The 22,412-nt window shown below is 39.4% G+C and overlaps 1 protein-coding gene across 1 annotated transcript; it reads left to right on the top strand.

Moving 5' to 3' along the window:
• The first annotated feature begins 8,293 nt into the window (after positions 1 to 8,293).
• Positions 8,294 to 9,327, top strand: LOC128736845 (GATA zinc finger domain-containing protein 16-like). Its single transcript, XM_053831342.1, has 2 exons — positions 8,294 to 8,496; positions 8,559 to 9,327. Exons 1-2 carry the CDS (start codon positions 8,294 to 8,296, stop codon positions 9,325 to 9,327), a joined length of 972 nt encoding a protein of 323 aa, XP_053687317.1.
• The last annotated feature ends 13,085 nt before the right edge of the window (positions 9,328 to 22,412 follow it).

Genomic DNA, 22,412 nt, shown 5'->3' with positions numbered 1-22,412 from the left:
TTTAAAGTTTTTAAAATTGGCTTCAAAAATTGGAGGGCAAAAAATAATTTGTGGGATGTTAGTCGATTTTTTTTAATAAAATCAATTGTCTGTAGGCTATACAGCTTATAGAACTCGGAAGATGAGTGTATGCGTCTAACACCAAACAGAAATGGAAATTCAAACTATAGAATTTGCAAAAATCGCCATTTTTTCTTTCTTTTTGTAGGTTTTTGTATGGAAAACAATAGCATATACATGGAAAGCAAAAACAGATTTGGTTTTCACGTTTACACTTTAGGTAAAAATGCATTAGTTTTGCTCGATAAGAAAATTCTCTTTCCGTTCAGTTGCCCAACACTGGAAGGACAAAAACTTAATAAAATATTTGTAGTAGCCTTATTGACTAATGTTTTATGGAAGAGTCTAAAATTTCTCGAGTTCGATTAGTTTTTGAGTTACACAAAAATATCCGTTTTATTTGTAAGAGAGTCCTTATCCCACTACCTCAGAGGTGAGGGGTTTCAAACCATCATAAAATAAATTCATGCCTCTAAAATCCTCCACATGCCAAGTTTGGTTGCATTTGCTTGATTAGTTCTCGAGCTATGAGGAAATTTGTATTTCATTTGTATGGGAGCCCCCCCTCTTAAAGTGGGGAGGGGTCATAACTCCCCTCCTAAAGAGGGAAGGGGTCTCAATTCAACATAGAAATAATTCTTGCCTCCAACAACACCCACATATTTTTTTGAAACGATGGTTAAACAATTGATGAAGGGACGGTAAGGGAAAGTAATGAAGAAGGATTTTTTTTAATGCAGGGGAAAGAGTGGAAAGGAAGGGGGGGGGGGTAATAGGTAGCTACGCTTAACAAGTTGTCGTTGTGACTCCTACCTTTTGTCCAATGCTGGAAGGATTAGAGCCCCCCCCCCCCTTCCTGTCCACTCTTTCCCTTCCATTCCCAAAAAAAACATCCTTCTTCATTACTTTCCCTTACCGTCCCTTCATCAATTGTTGAACCATCGTTTCAAAAAAATATTAATATAGGCCTGACCACATTTCAAGGTTATGACTAAAATCACGAGGTTTGGTCTACACCCACATGCCAAATTTCGATCCATTTGCTAGATTAGTTTTCTAATTATGCAGAAATTTGTGTTTCATTTGTATGGGAGCTCCCCCTCTTAGTGGTGGGAGTGTCTCTAATCCTCGTCCCAAAAACCCCTACATGCAAATTTTCACGCCGATCGGTTCAGTTGTTTTCGATTCTATAAGGAACATCCCGACAGATAGACAGACAGAAATCCATTTTTTTATATAAGATTTAACATTTATTTATTTGATTCATCTGACCATCTGTTCTCCATGAATTTGTGGCAGGATGAGGAAAATTTCGTATGTTCACGGACGAATCAAGAGGTAGTCCGTTTCGTGCTGCTCCTGAGAGAAAAACGGAGCATTAGGGGAAAACTGGACAACGCGGAGTAGAAAAAGAAGAGAAATGCAAAAGAGAAAACAAGAGGAATTGACATGAAAAAAAGGGAAACCCGAAAGAAAAACAAGTCCGAAAGAGAGAATAAACGGGAGAAAAAAGGTCTCCCGCTATTATTTTTTTTCTGTCCCGTGTTTTCTGGTTTCGATATTTTTTATTTGAGAAATAGTGAAAAAACAGGACAGAAAAAGCGAAAAAGAAACAGAAAACAGGTTAATCGTATCCCTCAGGCATATAAGACGAAATATGTCAATCCTAATTTCAAGTAGTAGGGGAATGTCGTCGTGGTTGGGCCGCCTTTTTGACATTCGCCCATAACTTCCGTTTCAAAAAGAATTTTTAAAATCTAAATAGATCGTTGGAAAGGTCTAAGAATAAGCTATTTTTCTGGAAAATCTTGAACTGATTGCTTTAAAAATAATAAAGTTATAGACATTTACGTGAAGACAAAAAATGTTGTCATACTCGGGCCACGTTGTACAGGTTGGGCCAGCGCTCTTAATCTAAGAAATACGCATTGAAATTCTATGTAGAGACATCAAAAGAATGAATTTCGTGAGCAACGGCCCTTATAAGTATAAATATCCTATTTTTAATAACATCTTTGCGAAATTTTTGGTGATCTTGTAAAATCAATATTACTACAATCGCGTTTCCCGAAGTGTACTACTGCAATGAAAAATCAACTACAGTCTAGGTTTTTATTATGCTAAGTTTGCTTTATTTCATCACATTTCCCGCGACTGACGTTCTCTAGCGAAAATTACGCTTCTGTGCTTAAAATTATGGTGGCCCAACCATGACTACACAAGTGGCCCGACCTTTACAATAAGCGCTTTTGTGGCATATACCCCCTTACCCTATCCAAACACCTAACTGGACGGGATTTTTCAATAGCCTTCGAATAGAGCACAACACACTTAATAAATTTTCAATATTTATCCCGATAATTGCATTTCATGAATCATTTCTTGAAGAAAAGTTAACTGCACCTGCAAAACTTTTTTTGTATTGATTCAATCAGTGAATTCAGTGCGCGTGTTTTAACCCTCTAACGGGCAACATCGTAAAAACGATGCGATCAAGCTAATGACTGTTTTATCATGAAAGTACACTCAAAAGAACCTTAAGTTCTGATTTGCATGCAAAAATAATTATCTGGACGAGCGCCAGGTTAGAAAAAGTCCAATTTCTCTTTTTCGTTTTTCATGTCTAACGCTCTACCCAGATATTCTTTCAATTCAGATACATTACAAAATTGATATAAAGCATGAAATTTACTCATAGAAAAATCTTAAAGTCAATCATTTTGTTCTAGATGTGCTATTTCATCAAAAGTAAAAAAGGAAATATTCGCGCATTAATTATTTTCAAAATTTTTCGGAATTTTTGTTTTTGAAAAATGATAACTTTTGAATGCATAGTCAGAATGTTGTGATATTAATATCAAAATGTCAAGAAATCTGTTCTGAACATATTTTGCATATTGTCAATTCAAAACAAATTTCGTATGCGGCTCTGGAGCTCCAAAAGCGAAGGCCGTCTACAGACGGCCTTACCCGTTAGAGAGTTAAATACACGACCGAAACTCACAATATTGTGAAAAGTTAGCTGTCACAGTAAGAAGTTTTACATTGCTTGTACATACGTATCACGAGTTACTAAAACTGAAAAAATCGTGGTGGCCCGACCATAACAGTGGCCCGACGATAACGGCATTACCCTACTTCGTGTCTAATTTCGCTCAAGTCCAAATTCAAGTCTGATTTAGTGTCCAATGTCAAGTTCAAATTCAAGTCCAATTGCGTGTACGATTCGACCAATTTTCAGTCTAATTTCGCTCAATTTGCCCAATTTTCGTCTAAATTTTTAGTTCAATTTTAAGATTGAATTTTTAGTCAAATTCAAGTAAAATTTCCCATACATTTTGAATTCCTATGGCAAGTTTATTTTCAAATGCAACTTCAAGCCCAATTTAAGAAGATCGCAGAAAACTGTGACCGCGAATGGTCGAAATATATTTTTGCGCGTCATGAATTTTTCACTCCGAAAATTCTTAAATAAATACTTACTTGGCAATTGCATTGCAAAGTGATTAGTGTTAAACGGATAAGTTTTAAGTGAGTGAGTGATCGGCTTGCCTTTCGGACGCGAGGCGCGGTCCCAGATTTTTGATTGGAGCTGAAAGGAGTTTGCAGGAAGATTGCTAAGGAGTTTGCAATGCTGCGGAAATTATCACGGAAAAATACTGCAGCTCAAGATGCAAGGGATGCAACTAATTGTCTGAAGACATAATTTTTACATGAATTCCTATCAACAAGTATGTGACCGACGCATTTGGAAGTGAGTTTAGAAGCTTTGTTTGTATGGAGAGCAGCTTTCCCGTTACTATCATATACATTTGGATTAAGCAAGATAAGTGAACTCATTTAGTATTTATATTGTACTCCTTAAACGATAGGTATAAAAAATCAGAGAGCACTATTCGAAAACCTTCCCATTTGAATGTGTTTGCACTTCTGCAGACGTTGACGGGTCGAATGGGAGTTTATTTTCTATGCTACTCCTGCAGAGAAGAACTCTTACTCGGTTAGTTTGTGTCTGCGGATAAATTTTTGGGTAACGAGGTTAGTCTATTATCAGAGAGCGAAATAAGTCGCTATAACCTTGGCCTATTGTAGCCTGACTTTGGTTAATGCCATAAGTTCATCCCCGAGGGTCCGGAGTATCACTTAACCTTTATTAGCAAAGATACTCCCAACGAAACAAATTTACAGTTACATCAGAAACGGTTGGTACGAGACGTCCCCGTTTCTTCTTTCCCTGTTGATTTTGAAATGCATCTATGTATGAATAACTTATTCACACAAGATTTATTTCTTATAATCGTCTTTGCGGCAATACTTTACAGTTGGCCTGGCCGATTAAACATTTGCAATATATCTCTGATATTGTTAAAATTATTTCCAGGAATCCTTTATTGTGGCTGTGTAGGTATTAATAAGAATATGAATAAGAAAGAAACTTCAAGCCCAATTTAAATCCCATTTATGACCACTTTCAACTTTTGTTTAGGGTAAATTTCGAGGTTAGTTTTAAATTCACTTTCAACTTTAATTTCAAATTTAATTCCAAACAAATTGAATTATTCCCAATCCCAATGTGCTGGTAGGCGTCACGGGTAGCGGGCTGCTCACGAGTTGATTGCCTTATGAGTGGGTTATGCAGAAAGATGCTATGAGGCTGTGCGTTCGCGAGTGTGTAGGTAGCGGAATGTCTGCATACAGAAACGGCGGCTGTTCGTCGTACGTTCGGGTCAGTGGTGTAGGCTTTGGATGCTATGCTTCTCATACTCGCTCGCGTGAGAGTACACTCAAAATATTCTGCACATAACTAATCGCCATATGATTATCACGTGCCGCATATAAACAAAATCCTCCCAGAAATACACATTAAAATTTCAATCATTTTTTTCATGTCATGTCCTTTTTCTTCAAGAGTGACAAAGGGAATATTAATGTAATTTTTTTTACATTTTTAATAAATCGTTCTTGAAAGATAAAAAGTCTTGAACGCAGAATATTGTGCTATTAATATCAAAATGTAAAGAACTCTGTTCTGAACACATTTTTAAGCTGTTATTTCAACACAAATTTCGTGTTTGGCTCTGAAGCTCTAGTCCACAGACAGCCTCACCCGCTAGAGGGTTAAGTCCAATTGCAAATACCATTTTAATTCTTATTTCCAGTTCAATTTGAAGTAAAGCTTTAAGCCTAAATGAGTTCAGATTGAAGTCGAATTTAATGCCCTACTTTATGTCCAATTTCAACTTTGACTTTAAATCCAATTGTACCACAATGTCGAGAGTTCCCAAACTAATCGGCCGGTATTTTTGTGATAAATAATAATGGATTCGCCATCCTACGATTACTCGATTTTTCAAACCAAAACCTTCTGCTGAATGGCCTGATGCTTCACTTGTTGTTTATGTCTGACAATTTTGATAAACAGGGTTCAATATAAATAATTAAATTAAGATCAAGTTTGGGAAAAAGCAGCTATACTACTAAGATTGATAAATCTAAGTATTCATGGTAAAAATTGAAAGAGAACTGAATCAAAATTAAAACAAAACCTGAATGAAATTTACTTACCTCCTTACTTACTTACTAATCCTGGCTCGTTGTCCCTCAGGATTTGACCTACGATCGCCGCTCGTCTTAAAACATCTTCAAGCGCAATGTTGAATAGCAGGCAGGAAAGACCATCTCCTTGTTGAAGTCCCCTGCGAGATTCGTAGTATCCGAAAATCCATCCGAGATTCTCACGCAGCATTCGATCCCATCCATCGTAACCATAACAAGTCCTGGCTTAGCTGGCAAGCCGTTTTCATTAAGAATTTTCCATAGCTCTTGTCGGTTTACACTATCACCCGCGGCTTTAAAATCAATAAACAAGTGATGCATGGGGACTCGAAAGTCGCGGCACTTCTGGAGGATCTGCCACAGGGTGAAGATTTAATCCGTTGTAGACCGATTCTTCATGAAGCCGGCCTAATAATTTCCCACGAATCTTTTGGCTGTAGAAGATGAGTTGGGAAAGCACTTTGTAGGCGGCATTCGGGATAGTAATCGCTTGGTAGTTCTCACAACCCAGCTTATCGCATTTCTTGTATCGCCGGGGAAAAACCCCCGTCTTTCTACTCCTCCGGTAGTCGTTCCGTATCCGAAGTTTTGAAAATCAGTTGAAGCAAAGCAGTTGGTGAGCTTGTCCCGGGGTCATTTTAATAAGCGGTGCTTCAATGCACAAAAGGGCGAAAAGTGGAACTTTTTTCCTAGTGTCTTTTGCTTTCATTTCATCATTTATGGTCTTCAGCACTTTTGTTCGTATGAATATCCCCCTTAATCTAAAACTGCCAAAAGTTCGTCATTGCTTACTAAAACGAAAATAAAAAAAAAATTACTTTTTTGTGTAGGAAAATATAGACATTGTTTCTTCGGCAAAGTTGTAAATATTGTAAAAACAAGCAACTTTGCTGAAGAAATAAAATTTCTATCTTTATCGAGTGCTGCACTATAGGGCATATTCTTAAAAACTTCTTTAAAAATTGGTTTTTCATGCTTAGCTTTTGTTAGTTGCATTTTACAAGAATATAATGTTTCAAGAAATTATCGAAGCTCTCAAAATACACGTTTTTGCAGAAGGCCACAAATCTCTTGGACTTTCACTTGCTGAGTTATCGCATATTCAAGCTTTAAATTTCCATAGCTTCACGAGCCTATGGGGTAAAATGCACTGTTCGCCCTCTTGGACTACTGTGCGATGGGGGATACATGCATGCTCTTTCCCCTTCATGTCTCGTTCCGCTCTGTTTGGATACTATGAACACATTTGTTTCATTACTTTCTTCTACCGGCCTTTTTATCGATTACTGTAATCTAAAATCCAGTTTTAGGACCATTGAGGTGCCCAGACTGCGGCACGTGTCCCATTTCCTCTATGAAAAAATCATCATAGTGTAGCCTGGAAGGTCGTAGTTTCTAAACAAAGCGGCCGATATTTTTCCGATAAGTAAATTAATTGCATAAAAATAGATCCGTCAACCTACGTTAAGTTGATTCTGCCAGGGGCTCAGCGAGCAAGATGGTTAGACCAGGTCGAGCAAGATCTGGCGGTGTCCAAGGAATTGGAATCGAGCAAATTGGAGAAACTTTGTTCATCAGGCTATGTCTTCGGACGGCAAGCCAACTGACTAAGTAAGTAAGCTACTACTGAAAGGTCGGTGGCCTACCTTCTGTTTACGGCTGGGCACGCCTCAGGGATTTCGCCACTTTTTCAAGGATAGCCTGTAGCTCGAATTCATTTCTTATTATGACATTATTTTTTTACGTAACCAAATGACCGAGGTACTAAAGCACATTCCCGAGTCGGTGTTCTATTAATTAGTCATTGAGCGTCGCTGTTGGCGTCTATGTAAGAGGCGCTTGGAGTTTAATTCCAGTGCAATAACATGGAAGAGTGCTGCTGGCTGTTTAAAACCTGCAGGGCAGATCTAATTTGGAATTTAAGCGGAAAAGTTTTGTCGAGAAAGACATGCAGTGAACACATCATTGCAGTGGCTTTTAAGTAGCACGTGATTTACCATGTCTTGTTTACAGTTTATTCAAAATTAGATTGCCATTACAGGAGAGAACAGTTACCTTACCAAGCTGTATCTAGAGCATTTGTTAGGTAACCGTTGTCGCCTAGGTGCCGGTAATTATATTTATTAGTTTTTTTTAGGAATTGTTAGAAACTTGGAAGAACATCATGTAGGTCTCGTATCAACAGTATGAATAAATGCTACTAAAAATTCTAATACCTAACAGAATAAAAGCATTGTTTGAACCTTTTAATTTCTTATCGAGAAGTATATAAGAGAACAGTTCGTAACTTAGTTACAAAAACTGTAATATATTTTTCATTGCATACAAGGTACTTACATTGTGAATTCCCGATCCAATACGATCGAGCGCGGTAAAGGGCCAAAGATTTGTTGCGCACCCCATGGATTCTAGCTTCTTTTTGACTCCCGCAGAGATTGTCCACCGATCAATCGTTTATCGTCATCCCGTTTAAGGTGTTTTGTAACTTAACTATAAAACCTTGCACCAAACCAGTTGCCAGGTTTAGTTTTCCGGTGAGTTCTGATCTGCGATGATGTGCGAAAAGTGTCGAAAAAGATTTGCACCGCTATTGTTGGTGGACTACTGTGCATTGTTGGCGTTTTTTGTCAGTTTAGTAGAATCCGGATCATACTATGTGTCCTCAGCACAAGACCAAATGACCACCAACCGGAGTGGCCGTCGCCAGTTCTTTCCGGGAAGTGCCGATTATGATGATTTGAGAAATAGTATCGAAGGTTCGTTGGGACCTTCAGACAACTCCCTGTATCCGGTCGACGCAGTAGGCAGTGAGCTGGACGATAAAAGGCGATTGTTTGACAGTTACAATTATGCGGGTGGTTATTATGATTATGATAATGTGTGAGTATTTTCGTCATAAAAATTGGTGAAATTGTAAGTTTAATATCATTGTGTGCAAACAGTTACGATGAGGCGCCACTGGAAAGGATCAAGGAGCCGGTGAAAGCGGTGGAACAGTGCAAGCCAGAAAATAGAGGGGCCAATCAAGTGACTGTAGTGGATCCACATTTGACTCACGTGGGAGCAATGATAGCAAAATCATTAAAGATTTTACTGATCATGATTGCGGTGCTGGCCATACCAGCAACGGTGGTTCATCTGGTTTTGATTCCACTGAAGTTGCTAATTGGATTGAAGGCACTAGCGATTGCCAATGCGGCCGCGTTGGGTGCTCTTGCCGCCAAGATTTGGTACAAGCCGAAACATGGAACTGGTGATCATGGTTATGGAGGGAGCGGATCCAGTATTAGTAATATTCAGCCGATCACACAAATCGCCACACTGCCCATAAACAACAACCAAAATCCAAATGTTTGGAATAATTGTACCAGCTGCCCTTATCCTTATCCGGTTGTTTTTCCATGGTGGTTGTATTATGGCAATAATTCTAACGTCAATAACAATAATAACAGCAACAATAATTCAAACAGTAACACAAATACTAATACTAATACTAATATAAATAATAACAACAATAACAATAATAATAATAATAATAATAATAATAACAATAATCAGAAAAAATTGGGAATATCAGAAGGAAGCCCCAAAAAACAGAAGACACTGAGTGTAATACATTCGCTGAAACCCGAAGACTTTAGGAATATGACAGAAAGTGATATCAAAACGGTGCTGACGTTTTTGAAACGAAAACATAAGAAGGTTCATTAATAGACTGTCAATATTAGGTAGAATATGATTAAAACATTATAAAAAAATGAGTGGTAGTTTCAAATCCTAACAAACCCAGTTTCGATTGAACCAGAAATGAAATGAACCAGACATCCATCATCTCGATCCACGACAATCGCTGAACATTTCCAAAACAATCAGGGCTAATGGTCTCTATGAAATCTTTCACTTGCGTTCCAAAATTCCCTCAACCTGCAACCGAATCAACGAGTTTCTGGGGTGTGACCCAGAAATTAGCTGCTCAATCAGCGCTCAATGAAACGAACTAATCCCGTTTCCTTAACCATTTTATCCGATAAACACGCGCCGATCTTCTCGATGCACTCAATCAGCGAGCAGCAAAAAAAACTGCAGAAACCCGGGTCAAAGCAACTGGGCTACTGGTGCAATCGCTCTGCAGGTTCTATTCCACGAGTTGAGGTGGGTTATGGACGCCGTTTGCATCCAGAATTGGACCATGTGACGCACATCATCTGCGTTGCACTGCAACTACTGCCACCGATTCCGTTCGATTTCTAGGGGAGCGCCCATGCAGGCATGCATGCATGCATGCCAGGGGGAGTCTGATCGATCGATTCAATTCCATCTGGTTGGCTGTTTGTTTTGTTTTCGCGCACCTTTTCCAGAGCCGATACATTTCCGGACCGTGGGGAGAGTGCTGAGCAAGCAGATTTCAGAATTTCCTTTTGCATTAGCAATCGGTCATGAACGATTAAGTGCCAATTATCACCGGTATATCTCTTTAATCGTAATTTCCGATATGAATTCAGTTGCGGTCCGGTCCGGAGATCAGAGAGATGGTAGACTTCGGAACTCCGTCCGAAAAAAGTACTGTTCAGTCGTTCCGTAGATTTTACCCGACGTAGAGTGTGGAGATGGGTTGTGGCTTCACGGTTACTCAGGCCAGTGCCAGCATATTCTTTCTATTGTTAATCACAAGTGCTATAGAAGTTTTGGGTGGCAAATATGATGACATAAATCAGGATTATTATTCATCCGCGGAAATAGATCCCTACGACGAGTACAAGCATGGCGACTACAGTCCCACCTTCACTAAGGGCGAACCAGAAATATACGATGTCCTTCCACCGGATAATTTCGACTACAGCAGTTACCAGTGAGTTTTTGTTTGAACAAAATGTGACGCTTCTGTAAGCTAATCCACATCGTTTGATCGTTAGGTTCCACAAAACAACAACCGAGCTGCCGGCGGTGCCGTACGTCCCCAAGCCGAAAAAGGTGAAATATGAAATTGTTCCGGAGAAAAAAAAGAAGGTTGTGGTGGCCGACACCAGCAGTATCAGCAAGTTTACCGCTTCGATCGCCAGCTCCCTGAAGGTGCTGATAATTATGCTGGCCATCATCACCCCGGCGATTGTCGTGCACTTTTTCCTCGTTCCGGCGAAGCTGCTGCTCGGGATGGCATTTTTGGCGATGATGAACAAGCTCATACTGGGGCTGCTTCTGTGGGGCTTCATGAAGGGTAAAAAGGGTTTTGGTGGGCTGAAAGGCCACCGGTCGGCGCTGAAGTCGGTTCCGCATAGTGACGTGCTGCAGTTTCTTCGAAAGGGCGGCATTAACGAGTTGACGTCCGAGGAAGTAGATGCCATTATAGATTTAGCAACGAAGCAGAATAATAGGTGGTGAAGAAATGATCTGCGAGTGGTTTTATTTCATTAAAGAAAGCCAAAGATTTGCCGTTTTTCAAGATTTTGACGATTTTGAGGAAAGAGTGGATCTGATTCTAAAAATCGAAAACAGTCGAAATCTAAAACAGGTAGTTTCCTGTCGATCTGATGAATGTTTCCCGGTTCAAACCAGTCGAGTCGACTGTTTCGCGTTTCATCTCACTTAGCTACTAGTGAAACCGGATCGTAATGATTTCGTCTGTACCGTATAATCGGCAATCTGGATACCAGATGGTGTCGGATCCCAGTCCGGCTGCATTTCTACTTGTATTATTTTATTCATAGGGAGTGATATAGTGATTAATGTGTATGAAAAATTAATTCAGAATGATACTTTTTTGATGTAGGACTGCTTTCTCTGGGAAGGTAGGAAGCCATTCCAAAAAACCTAAAAATGCGAATGTCACGAAAAGTGGTTACGTTTTGAGCGCTAATAACTCAGCAATTTCTCGATGAAATTTTTACATTTTGCACTAATCGCTTGGAAAATTCAATAGAGAAAACTATTGATTTTTTAGTGAGCGCTACTGAAAAAATGCAGTGTCCTACTAGCCTAGCATATATATTAGTTTAATCATTGTTAGTTCGGCAAATTTTCACCATCCAACAGGTTTTACAAAAATGCCGGGAGTACACCGTGCACACGCATCTAATCTTTTTCGACTTTAAAGCAGCATACGATACAGTCCACCGGGAACCAACGTTTTGCGGACAAACTGACGCGACTGATCAGAACTACATTAGATCGAGTAATGTGTGTCGTGCGTATCTCACTCGGGGACACTTCGAAACACGGCGAGGGTTGAGACAACATGACGGCTTTTCCTGCGTGCTCTTGAGGGGGTGATCCAACGAGCGGGCATCGAAACGAGAGACACGGTTTTCACTAAAGTTAGTTAACTCTTAGGCTTCGTAGATGACTTTGATACCATTGCCAGGAACTTTGTGATGACAAGAATGATAGTGTCTAGGAGGATTGGGCTGAAAATAAATGCGTCGACGAACTAGAAGTGGTAGATTAGTTCGTGTATTTGAGATCGCTATAGTGACTGCGGACAACAACACTAGTAAGCAGATCCAGCGGCGCATGCAAGCGAGAAAGCTTGTCTACTTTGCCCTCCGCAAAACGCTCTGACCAAGAAGTATATACCGTCATACGAAGCTGACGATGTACAAAACGCTCATCAGACTGTTAGTTTTTTTATGGATTTGAAACTGTGACGCGGCTCGCGGAGGACATACATACCCTAATCGTGTTCGAGCGGAAAGTACAGCGGACAATGTTTGGTGGAGTACAAACTGAAAGTGGAGAGCCGTGCACAGTCCAAAAGGGCGAAAAGTGGAACTTTTTTCCTAGTGTCTTTTGCTATCATTTTATCATTTATGGTTTTCAGTACTTTTATTCATATGAATAAAGCTTCGTAGATTCAATAATTTCCTAGAACATTGTATTCTTGAAAAATGCAACTAACAAAAGCTAAGTACAAAAAACCAATTTTTAACGAAGTTTTAAAGAATATGCCCTATAGTTCAGCACTCGATAAAGATAGAAATTTCATTTCTTCAATAAAGTTACTTGTTTTTACAATATTTACAACTTTGCCGAAGAAACTATGTCTATATTTCCTAACACAAAAAAGTTATTTTTTTATTTTCATTATAGTAAGCAATGACGAACTTTTGACAGATTTAGATTAAGGGGGATATTCATACGAATAAAAGTGCTAAAGACCATACATGATAAAATGAAAGCAAAAGACACTAAGAAAAAAGTTCCGCTTTTCGCCCTTTTGGACCACTGTGCGGTGGAGGCGTATGACTCACGAGTTACAGGCATTGTTTAAAGATATACCCATCTTACATCTGGGGTAGGGATGGGCGATACTAAGCAAAGTATCGAATACCTTGGTATCGGCGATACTTACCAATATTCGATACCAAGTATCGAAGTATCGGCGATAAAGTATCGATACTATCGATACCACCGGTATCGAACCTTTTTTTTCAAAATGCAAGAAAAAAGATGAAAATGTTATTGTAAATTCTCCACCTTATCGAACGCGATAAATTGTAACTGTCGCGGACGAAATCGTCGCCAAATTCGCCCCGAGCTGATCTCAGGTCGCGAGTGCAAAATTAATTTTTTTGCCTCCAACGATTTCAAGCTGCCAGAAAATTGTGCAGCGCGTTTTGTTACGGTACGGGGAATATTTTCACTAAAACGACAATTACCATTATGTGAGATAAGATTTAGTCAGAGGTTCAAGTTTTACCGAGACAATGACCCAAAGAACAAAGCACTTAAGAAACGCACGATTGCTTTACAACTGCTCAAAACTTATTGATACTCCACCACAATATCTCCAGATATCAATCCCACTGAAAACCTTTTGGAATATTTCGACAAAAAAGTTAGAAACCGTCAGATTTCTAACAAAAACAATCTTAGAAAGCACTATTCTAGAAAGTCGGAAAAATCGAATTTTTTTGCGTTTTCGAGACGCTTAACCATTAAGAAAGGTCATACCAACAGGATTTTTTAATATCTGATCTTGTTGAAAACTTAAGGTAAATATTGTGGAGTCACCTCAAGCGAGCAAGTCCATTGCTCTACGAAACTTTGAACGCGTTTTCCCCGAAACCATGCTAGCTGACGGTACGTGTATCTCAGAATCTAGTGGACCGATTTGGCTGAAATTTTTTTTCAGCATGTAAAATGAATTATCAAAAATGTTGGTAATTTTTCGAATTTTCAAAAACCGCTACGTAACAATTTAGGTATTAACCTAAAGCTTCAAAATCATCCTTCAAATCCGTTCTACGATACTCAGTTGGTTCCCGGCACGTACCGCCATTCTGCCCTTAACTAATGTTCCGGAACCGAAGTGGCCATTAGTCAACAAAATATTCCCTAACTTACTTCGAGTGCAAGTTTGGGATCGTATCTTTCAAATGACGCAAAGAAAACGAATTTCGGATTGAAAATGAATGATTGAGCGCAAGCTCAAAACTGGTCATTTGGACCCCAATGCATAACATTTTTATAAAATTCATTAAATTAATGTAACATCAGAATGAGATTCTAGGGGCTCGCTTACTTTGCTTGATTTGCCTGTATCGTTAACGCTACCGAGGAGTTTGACCTGCCGAAAACGGCCAATGACCTGTGTACAGTCGGGAGAGGTTGGCTAGCTATATAAACTGTTCGCTAGAAGACAACTTTAATCGAAAGTACAATTTCAAGCACCGCGCAAAAGAACCTCGCGAGGCAGTTTTCCGGTTACCAAGGACGGTCTATCTAAGGATCACCTTGCCTTGATCTTTTACTTTGATGTTACCTGTGAAAGAGGCGAGTGGCCCATAATTTTGTTCACATCGTGATTAATGCATGTGCAGTAATGTGATGTGATGAAATGCATGAAGATTTGTCACAAGTCTAGCTTAGCAATCATCTTTTCCCTTAAATAGGCAGTTTTCCCTACCAGAACTCCCGTGTGCAACCGTATTTCGAGCGGACAAATGTGCTACCGTCTTCCGGGGATACTTGCAATACCGGGGTTACTTGCAACACTTCTGCGCATCGCGCTTTTGACAGCTCTAACGCATTTGTTTGTTAACATAACTATTTGTAGCCAATACCGTTTGAAAGAAGAGACGTTTAGTTACTGATTAGTTAAGTTTAATCCGTTATATCATTCGTTCGCTTGTTTTTATAAGATTGGAAAGTAATTTCACTTTCAGAGTAGGAAAAATGAATGTGCAAAGTTGCGTCAGTTCATTGACATTATTTTTTATCGTTTAGTTCCTGTACACAATTAGTGCATCATATCAGCTAACAAATAACAATTTACTATTATTTACAATTTACTTTGAGCTTTGTTTATGTTTTGAACTTGGAGAAGAAACGATGAATTCGTGTTGTTACTTCCAATATGGCGCGGCTTTCAGCACTTGTAAAATAGATAATTATCGTAATAGACAAGCTAAGTTTGCGTCTGTACGATGTAATTTTATCTACTGCGTCTACAGAAAAATTAAAATTGTGAAAAATTCCACGTGCCTTAAAACGGCAATTTGGAGTTCGCCTACATGCTGAATTTTTACCGAATATCTTTAAAAAATGAGATAGACGAAATTGGGAAGCAAATACGCCTCCAGTACCACTTGTTTTACTGCAAACACACTCAAAATATCTAAAAATAGTCATTCGCGGTTTGAAATCAAATTTAAAATCATAAAAAACGCAAAGTCATAAAAGTGTTGCCAGTAACCCCGTTTACTGGGTTCATTCTACAAATTCACTTAGTTGATATTTTTTCTCATAATCATAAATCAAGAGTACTAACCACTATACAAGTTTTGGCTACTTATACTTGGACCTAAACAGTACACTTCGAAAGTTATACCAAGTCAAAGTTCAAAAGTGTTGCAAGTTTCCCCAGATGACGGTACGAGAGGCATGACACCTATTATTGCCAAGAGGCGGTATGTTGAGATACCACGTATGGGATATCTTTCAGTTGAACAGATTCGTCACGGAACACACTATTGTACCAGTGTTTGTTCTTGTTCCGTTGTTCAGTATCAAGATTTCCCTGTATGATACAACACCGGACATAGCATCCGGTTGCATCCGTCAACTTGCGCCCTGTACGAGATAGGTTGGCTTAAAAGAATTCGGTAACATTGAATAACATCAAACAGCAACAAGCATCGTCTAATAACTACCCAAGTAACCACGAAGCTTTATATCAATTCAATTGTAATGCTTTATAGTGCGCTACAAAGCATATCATATAATGTGTTATTTTCTTACATGTACAATAAATGCAGTAATAAAGTGGAAAAGGGCCCCACTATTGTCAAATTAAAGCTGCATTATAATAGCAATTGCTAAAGCACCATTACGGCATGAATTAAACATCGCTTCGCCTGCATTATCGACATATCGTTATTTTTAGCCTGTTTGCGAAAAAAATATAAAAACATCAATTCGGCCGGCGTGTCAAAAGACAAAAATAAATATATTTCATATTTATTTTTTAAGTCCGCTGGTTCTAGCAGCTTCTCAAGCTATGCGTTACTTCATTATTTACGACGAATGGATTTTTTTTGCATTTCAAATGTTACCTTTAATGAGACTTGAACCTGATGGATGCGTGTATCCCTGCATGGTTCATTTGCTGGCGCCTTTGATATCTTAACCACAGCTGTTATAGATGAGTGGGTTGTAATTAGTCGTACTTAAATCGTCGTTCGTAGTTGATTTTAGAATTCAATTGGTTGAAAAAAGACAGCAGCAGTTAGGTGAAACAGAGTATGAGTAGTGGCCGTAAATAAGCAAAAACGAAGTCAGGTATAAGCATTTTATTAACATTTACGGTACGTTTTAAAGATTTGTCCTAAAGCTTGTAAGCAACGTATTGTAACATTATATACGCAAATAGTGTTTTTAATAATGCTAATTTACGATAATGCTTAAACGCATTAGCAATGTTTATACAAAAGTTTTAACCATGCGAATTGCTGATATACCGCTGTCTGGTATTAGCGATGCCGAGCTACAGCCAATATGGGGTTATGCGTTAATGCTTGTGGTTACTTGGGTAGCCATTAAGCTCAACCGCCTAAGCCAATGAGCTTAAGCAACCATTGAGTAAACCAACAAATTTAGTGCACACTGTGCGCTGTACGCAGGAAAAGCAGTATCGGGATCTGCGTGGCGCGGATGTTAATTTCCCACACCAACAACCCGCAGCAACGGTAAACTTCAAGTAAAAACTCGGGTATTGAATAAGTACATTTTTCGTTAATTTGTTAATGCGCATGCGACTTAAAGTTTTCCACGACCGTATTTTGTAGCTAGCCAGTGAAAATAGAAATGGAAAAGGATAGGAAAAATTAGGTCTAGGCAAAATGAAAGTTATTAAAAACCAGTGAATAAATAACTTATACAATTTAAGAGCGAATAGTTTCGTTAAGGGCCGATCTTAAATAATTCTAGTTTGCTAGTTTTCTAGTTTAGAAATAATGCGACGAACCTCCATGCGGGGGTTCTCATGTCTTTGGTTGGTGGAATTCTAATAGTTTGAGTTCTTTTCCTACCAGAGAGGTTGACTCCGGAATCAGCTAGAAACACTAATCGTTCACAATTATTTTCATGTGGAAGCTGGACTTAGCCACTGATGAAAATCTCGCGTCATTTTGTCTGTTGTAGCAAGATCAAGTACTGTATTCAAGTATCAGGTCTATGCGTAGGTATGGTGATCCGACGTTTCAAACCGAGCGCATGGTGTTTTAAATCTGTCAACATGCTTCGCTTCTCGAACTCGAGATAAAAAGAACCTCTCTCTACGAGGGTCTCATGCTGGGCAACCGTAAATGTTGGTGGGTGCAAGGATGGGTGGCACGGTTAATCTAAATCAGCCTTACGACGGGTTAGAAAAAAACAAACGATACCTATAAGTATCGCTTGAAAAGTATCGATACCACTACTCATTGGTATCCGGAGGTATCGATGCCAAAATACTCGATACTTTAGGGTAAGGTATCGATACCGAGTGTATCGATTACTAGTATCGCCCATGCCTAATCTGGGGAAAGTCGGTGGGCTCTGGAGAGCCGAACACGTCATAAGGATGCCGGCCGACAGGACGAAGAAAACGGTTCTCAACCCTACCGGTAATAGTAATAGGGGGCCCAACGTTTTACAAGCAATCAGTTAGAGATTTCCAGAAATGTCTCTTATTCTTAGTTCTTATTCTTTGAAATGAAAGTTATGAGCGAATGCCAAAAGGAGGCCCAACTCCGACGACATTCCTCAACATTGTTCGATGGGAATCTCTTCAGACAGTGCCTATAGCTCGTGATTCAGACGCCTCCACCACTCTCGACTCGACGATGATTTCACAGTCTTGCGCGCATAATTTTGTGATACTATACTGTTCTTTAAACTGATGAAAAACGATACTGGATAACTTTCGCTACCAATATATTGAGTTTATAAAAAAAGAGTCAGGCATTCCAATATGTCTTGATTACATTTTTAAACAACACGTCGTGTGCGGACATGACTACAAGTAGCAACAAGTACTGGACTGACATTACTTCCCATCCCATCTGGACCCGCATTCGATCGTGGCCGGCATCGGCATGAATCGGCATCTGCAGCGACCTGCTGAGGTTGCACAATGAGGAATAGTGTGCTGTCCTAAGTATGATTTTTCCAGTCATCATTTTGCAATTTTCATCGGACCTGGTCAATAACGGAGTGGCATCACACGGGCGGTATCCTATGCTTTTTTTGGTCTAAAACAGGGGTTCTGTTTAAATAAAAAGTATATTCACCATTCTTCTTGCCAAACTGAGCACAAAGAATATATTTTCATGAACAGAATTTTTGTTTCAAATAAAAAAAACTGCTTTTGAAATTTGCAGAATCAATGACGACTCATTTCAACTTAATATGAAATAGAACTTGAAATAGGATTTAGAATTGAATCTGAATTTTTACTTGACATTGGGCATGAAATCCTACTTAAAATTGAACTTAAAATTGCAATTTATTATATCCTCGAAATTTGATTTGAGACTAGATCTTTTTAGTTTTTTTTATCATAATAATACCGGACTATTGTTTAAGTCTCCGTACTTTACAGTTACAACTTGAGAATTTTTTTACGATAATTTAGAGAAGGTGGGACACGTGCCCCAGCGTTTTGTATTGTTTACCCTTTCTCCAATGCTTACTCTACTTTATCCACCTCGCTCCACATGACAGTGCTGTTATAGCCAATCCCTGGCGCAACCCGTTTAGCTAGCAGTGCGGATTCAGTCGCCGGAAGTCGGTTGACAGTTTCCCTTGTAAATGGGATGATCAGTCAGTTGTGGAGAAGCAAATGGTAGGACAGCGCAGTCGAAACCACAACGAACATGAATGGATTATTGAAGATAGCTAGTTTCAGTGACAACTACTTGCTTCTGGTGCAATTTAATGTATATTACCGCCAGAAGCAAAGTATTGTCACTGCAAAACTGGCTATTTAATTTTCAATGATCAACTGCTCAGGATTGCTAATAGATTCATTATGAAATTTAACAAATCAGGCAAAAAGTACAAATCCGGCTTCATATGTCGGAAAACCGGCCTTTTTGTAGGATTGACCGGCCACCGGCTTTGCAAGTGAAAAACCGGTCGGGCCGCCAAAAACCGGCCACTTGGCAACCCTAGCGTTTTTGCACTGTCAATAGACTTCATCCGGATAATATAGAATTCAGCATGTAGGAAGGGTGATGAGGGGCCCGAGAATAAACCCACGCTAAAGTCATTTTGGCCTCGAACGGCCTGATTTCACTAAGATTCGAGCGCACGACCAATCAAACACCGAAGCTGAATTAAAATGCTACTACACTCAAGTCTTTTTTTACACGGGGGATACGTGCCGTGTAAAAAAAAACCGTTTAAAAAAAACCGCGTTAATTCAAAAATTGTTGTAAAAAAAAACCGTGTTAAATCGAAAATTGTTGTAAAAAAACCGTGTTAACTCAAAAATTGTTGTAAAAAAAAACCATGTTAATTCCAAAATCGTCGTAAAAATGTAAAATCTTGTATCAGTACCATGAAGCATAAAATGTACGAATTCCTTTCGTTGTTTTCTACCACGAAATAGTTTCGTACAGTCTTAAATGAATTTACGTGTAATTAGATGCGAAGTTTTGTGTTGCTACTATCAAAAAAGTGGTAGTAGGAACACAAAACTGTGTTATTTGTCACAGTTGCATAATACATAATTCAATTATTGGTAGCAAATAACCAAAATTAATTAAAATTTCTACTCTATATCTGTAAAAAAAAACAAGTGAAAAACTCCAACCCGAAAAATCACTTCTGCTCGATTGATAATCGAACTCGGTTGTTTGGGACTCCTGTCGATGCCGTCGATGCCGCTAACCAAAGAGCCACAAAAAGTACATACCCAAGACGTTATAATTCAGTAAGGATACATTCCCTTCTTTAGAATCGCTGCAGCTTGAGTGCGATGATTACCGTCACATGTTCTTGGGCAAAATGCTTTACGAATGTGCTGTGATCGTAGCGCCACACCAACAACACGGTGCCAGCGTGCCTCGCTTGATTTCGTGTCAGTATTTTGTGTATGCGACTGATCTGTAAGGAATCTCTATAAGTAAACAGCACAAAACGAAGTAGCAATTCGAGTAAGAAACGTACTCAAACTCAGTATTGCCCGGTATGCCAAAACGATGACGTTCGCTGCACACCTAATAAATCGACACTGGCGTTGAACAAAAGACCTCTGATCTGCAGTTTTATATTAGAGTTTTCTTCTGTTCACTCACGTGTGTAGTTTTTGCGCTGGAAGATTTTGTGGTTGTTTTGCGAAGATTACCGCCTTCTGGAAGTTTAACTTTTGAAAGTTTTCTGACTGAAACCTGGAACTAAAGGACTAGTTGTCTGCTGTGGCTATTGCTGTTCGTCATCGTCGCTCTAGGAGCCCGATCGCTGCCACCGTTGCGAAAAATTGTAATTAACAGGATCTGGTTATTACGGTTAGAATTTTGGTCATTGTTACTGTTTTTTGTTGATTAAAATTGATAGTTTTTTGTTGATTGAACACTATTTTTTATTATTAATTATGTGAGTGTGTTTTAGGGGGTTCGTAATATCCATTCCCTCTGACCTACGTTGTTCTGCGCCATTCTATTCTGGGAATGTACGTATTAGACGTAGCAGGTCTTGGTACTTCATATACTGGCTTTTCTTAGAAAATTTCCGAACGATATACAAACATTATAATTTAAAAACCATCGAAAAAATACTATGTAAATTCAGAAAACATAAATATCGCGCTGATTCAAAAAACCGTGTTAATTCAAAAAATCGTTTAAAAAAAACCGTGTTAATTCAAAAAACCGTTTAAAAAAAACCGCGTTAATTCAAAAAATATCATAAAAAAACGTGTTAATTCAAAAATCGTAAAAAAAACCGTGTAAAAAGAGACTTGAGTGTAATTTGATTTATTTAACTGAATTTAACTCTGAATACAGGTGGTAGATCTTGCAGAAATGTCGGGAGTACAACGTGCCCACGCATCACATCTTTATTGATTTCAAAGCAGCATACGATACAGTCGATCGAGACAAGCTATGGCAGATAATGCACGAATACGGTTTTCCGGACAAATTGACGCGACTGATCAGAGCTACTATGGATCGAGTGATGTGTTTCGTACGCATCTCTGGGACACTCTCGAGTCCCTTCGAGACGCGGCGAGGGTTGAGTCAAGGTGACGGTTTATCCTGCATGCTGTTCAACATCGCTGTTGAGGGGGTGATCCAAAGAGCGGGCATCGAAACGAGAGGCACGATTTTACCAAGGGTAGCCAACAAACGCACGCCTCCCATGGACGGTAACCGTTGACGGCAACGAACTAGAAGTGGTTGAGGAGTTCGTGTATTTGGGATCGCTGGTGACCGCGGACAACAACACTAGTAAGGAGATCCAGCGGCGCATCCAAGCGGGAAATCGGGCCTACTTTGCCCTTCGTAAAACGCTACGATCAGGAAGCATACGCCGCCGCACGAAACTAACAATGTACAAAACCTTTATTAGACCGGTAGTTCTTTATGGACTTGAAGCCGTGACGCTGCTTACGGAGGACACACGCACCCTTGCCGTGTTTGAGCGGAAAGTGCTGCTGACGATATTTGGCGGAGTACAAACTGAAAGCGGAGAGTGGCGGAGGCGTATGAATCACGAGCTACAGGTACTGCTTGGGGAGACTCCCATCGTACATCTAGCGAAAGTTAGCAGGCTACGGTGGTCCGGACACGTCGTAAGGATGCCGGACGACAGTGCGACGAAGATAGTCCTCTTCAACAACCCCGCCGGCACCAGGAACAGGGAGGCCCAACGTGCACGATGGCTCGACCAGGTCGAAAGCGATTTGCGACTTCTGAGACGACTAGAAAATTGGCGACGAGTGGCCCAAGACCGAGTTGAATGGAGACGAGTGCTTGAAACAGCACGAGCCACCCCGGCTCTATGCTGCTGAAGAAGAAGACAGGTGGTAAACGCTGAATAAATTTAAGCAAAAGTCTCTGTATTCTATAAGTGTTTAAGCAGCTTCACATAATAGTGTTACAAGCAGATTAGGCGCATCTTCAACCTCTCCACAACCTGTAAATATTCTCAATAGTTGTGCTATACTAGCTGAATAAACGATTTGTCATCTTAATAAAAAAAGCCCTCCCAAGAAACATTTATGATCTGATTAAACATTTTAGCAGCCATTATTATTCAGCCATAGCTGAATATGCATCGAATAAAATTTATGTAAACAATTCTACAATAGTTAT

This window comes from Sabethes cyaneus, chromosome 2 (genome assembly GCF_943734655.1).
Source record: "Sabethes cyaneus chromosome 2, idSabCyanKW18_F2, whole genome shotgun sequence".
Lineage (NCBI taxonomy): Eukaryota > Metazoa > Arthropoda > Insecta > Diptera > Culicidae > Sabethes > Sabethes cyaneus.
The sequence above is the reverse complement of the archived record's forward strand: the minus strand, read 5'-3'. Positions and strand labels throughout refer to the sequence as shown.

Excerpts from the sequence above, each read along its gene's own strand:
- LOC128736845 (XM_053831342.1), top strand. The coding sequence starts at position 8,294 with ATGACCACCAACCGGAGTGGCCGTCGCCAGTTCTTTCCGGGAAGTGCC. Across the intron at positions 8,497-8,558 it reads TATTATGATTATGATAATGT|TTACGATGAGGCGCCACTGG; the intron begins GTGAGTATTTTC and ends GTGTGCAAACAG.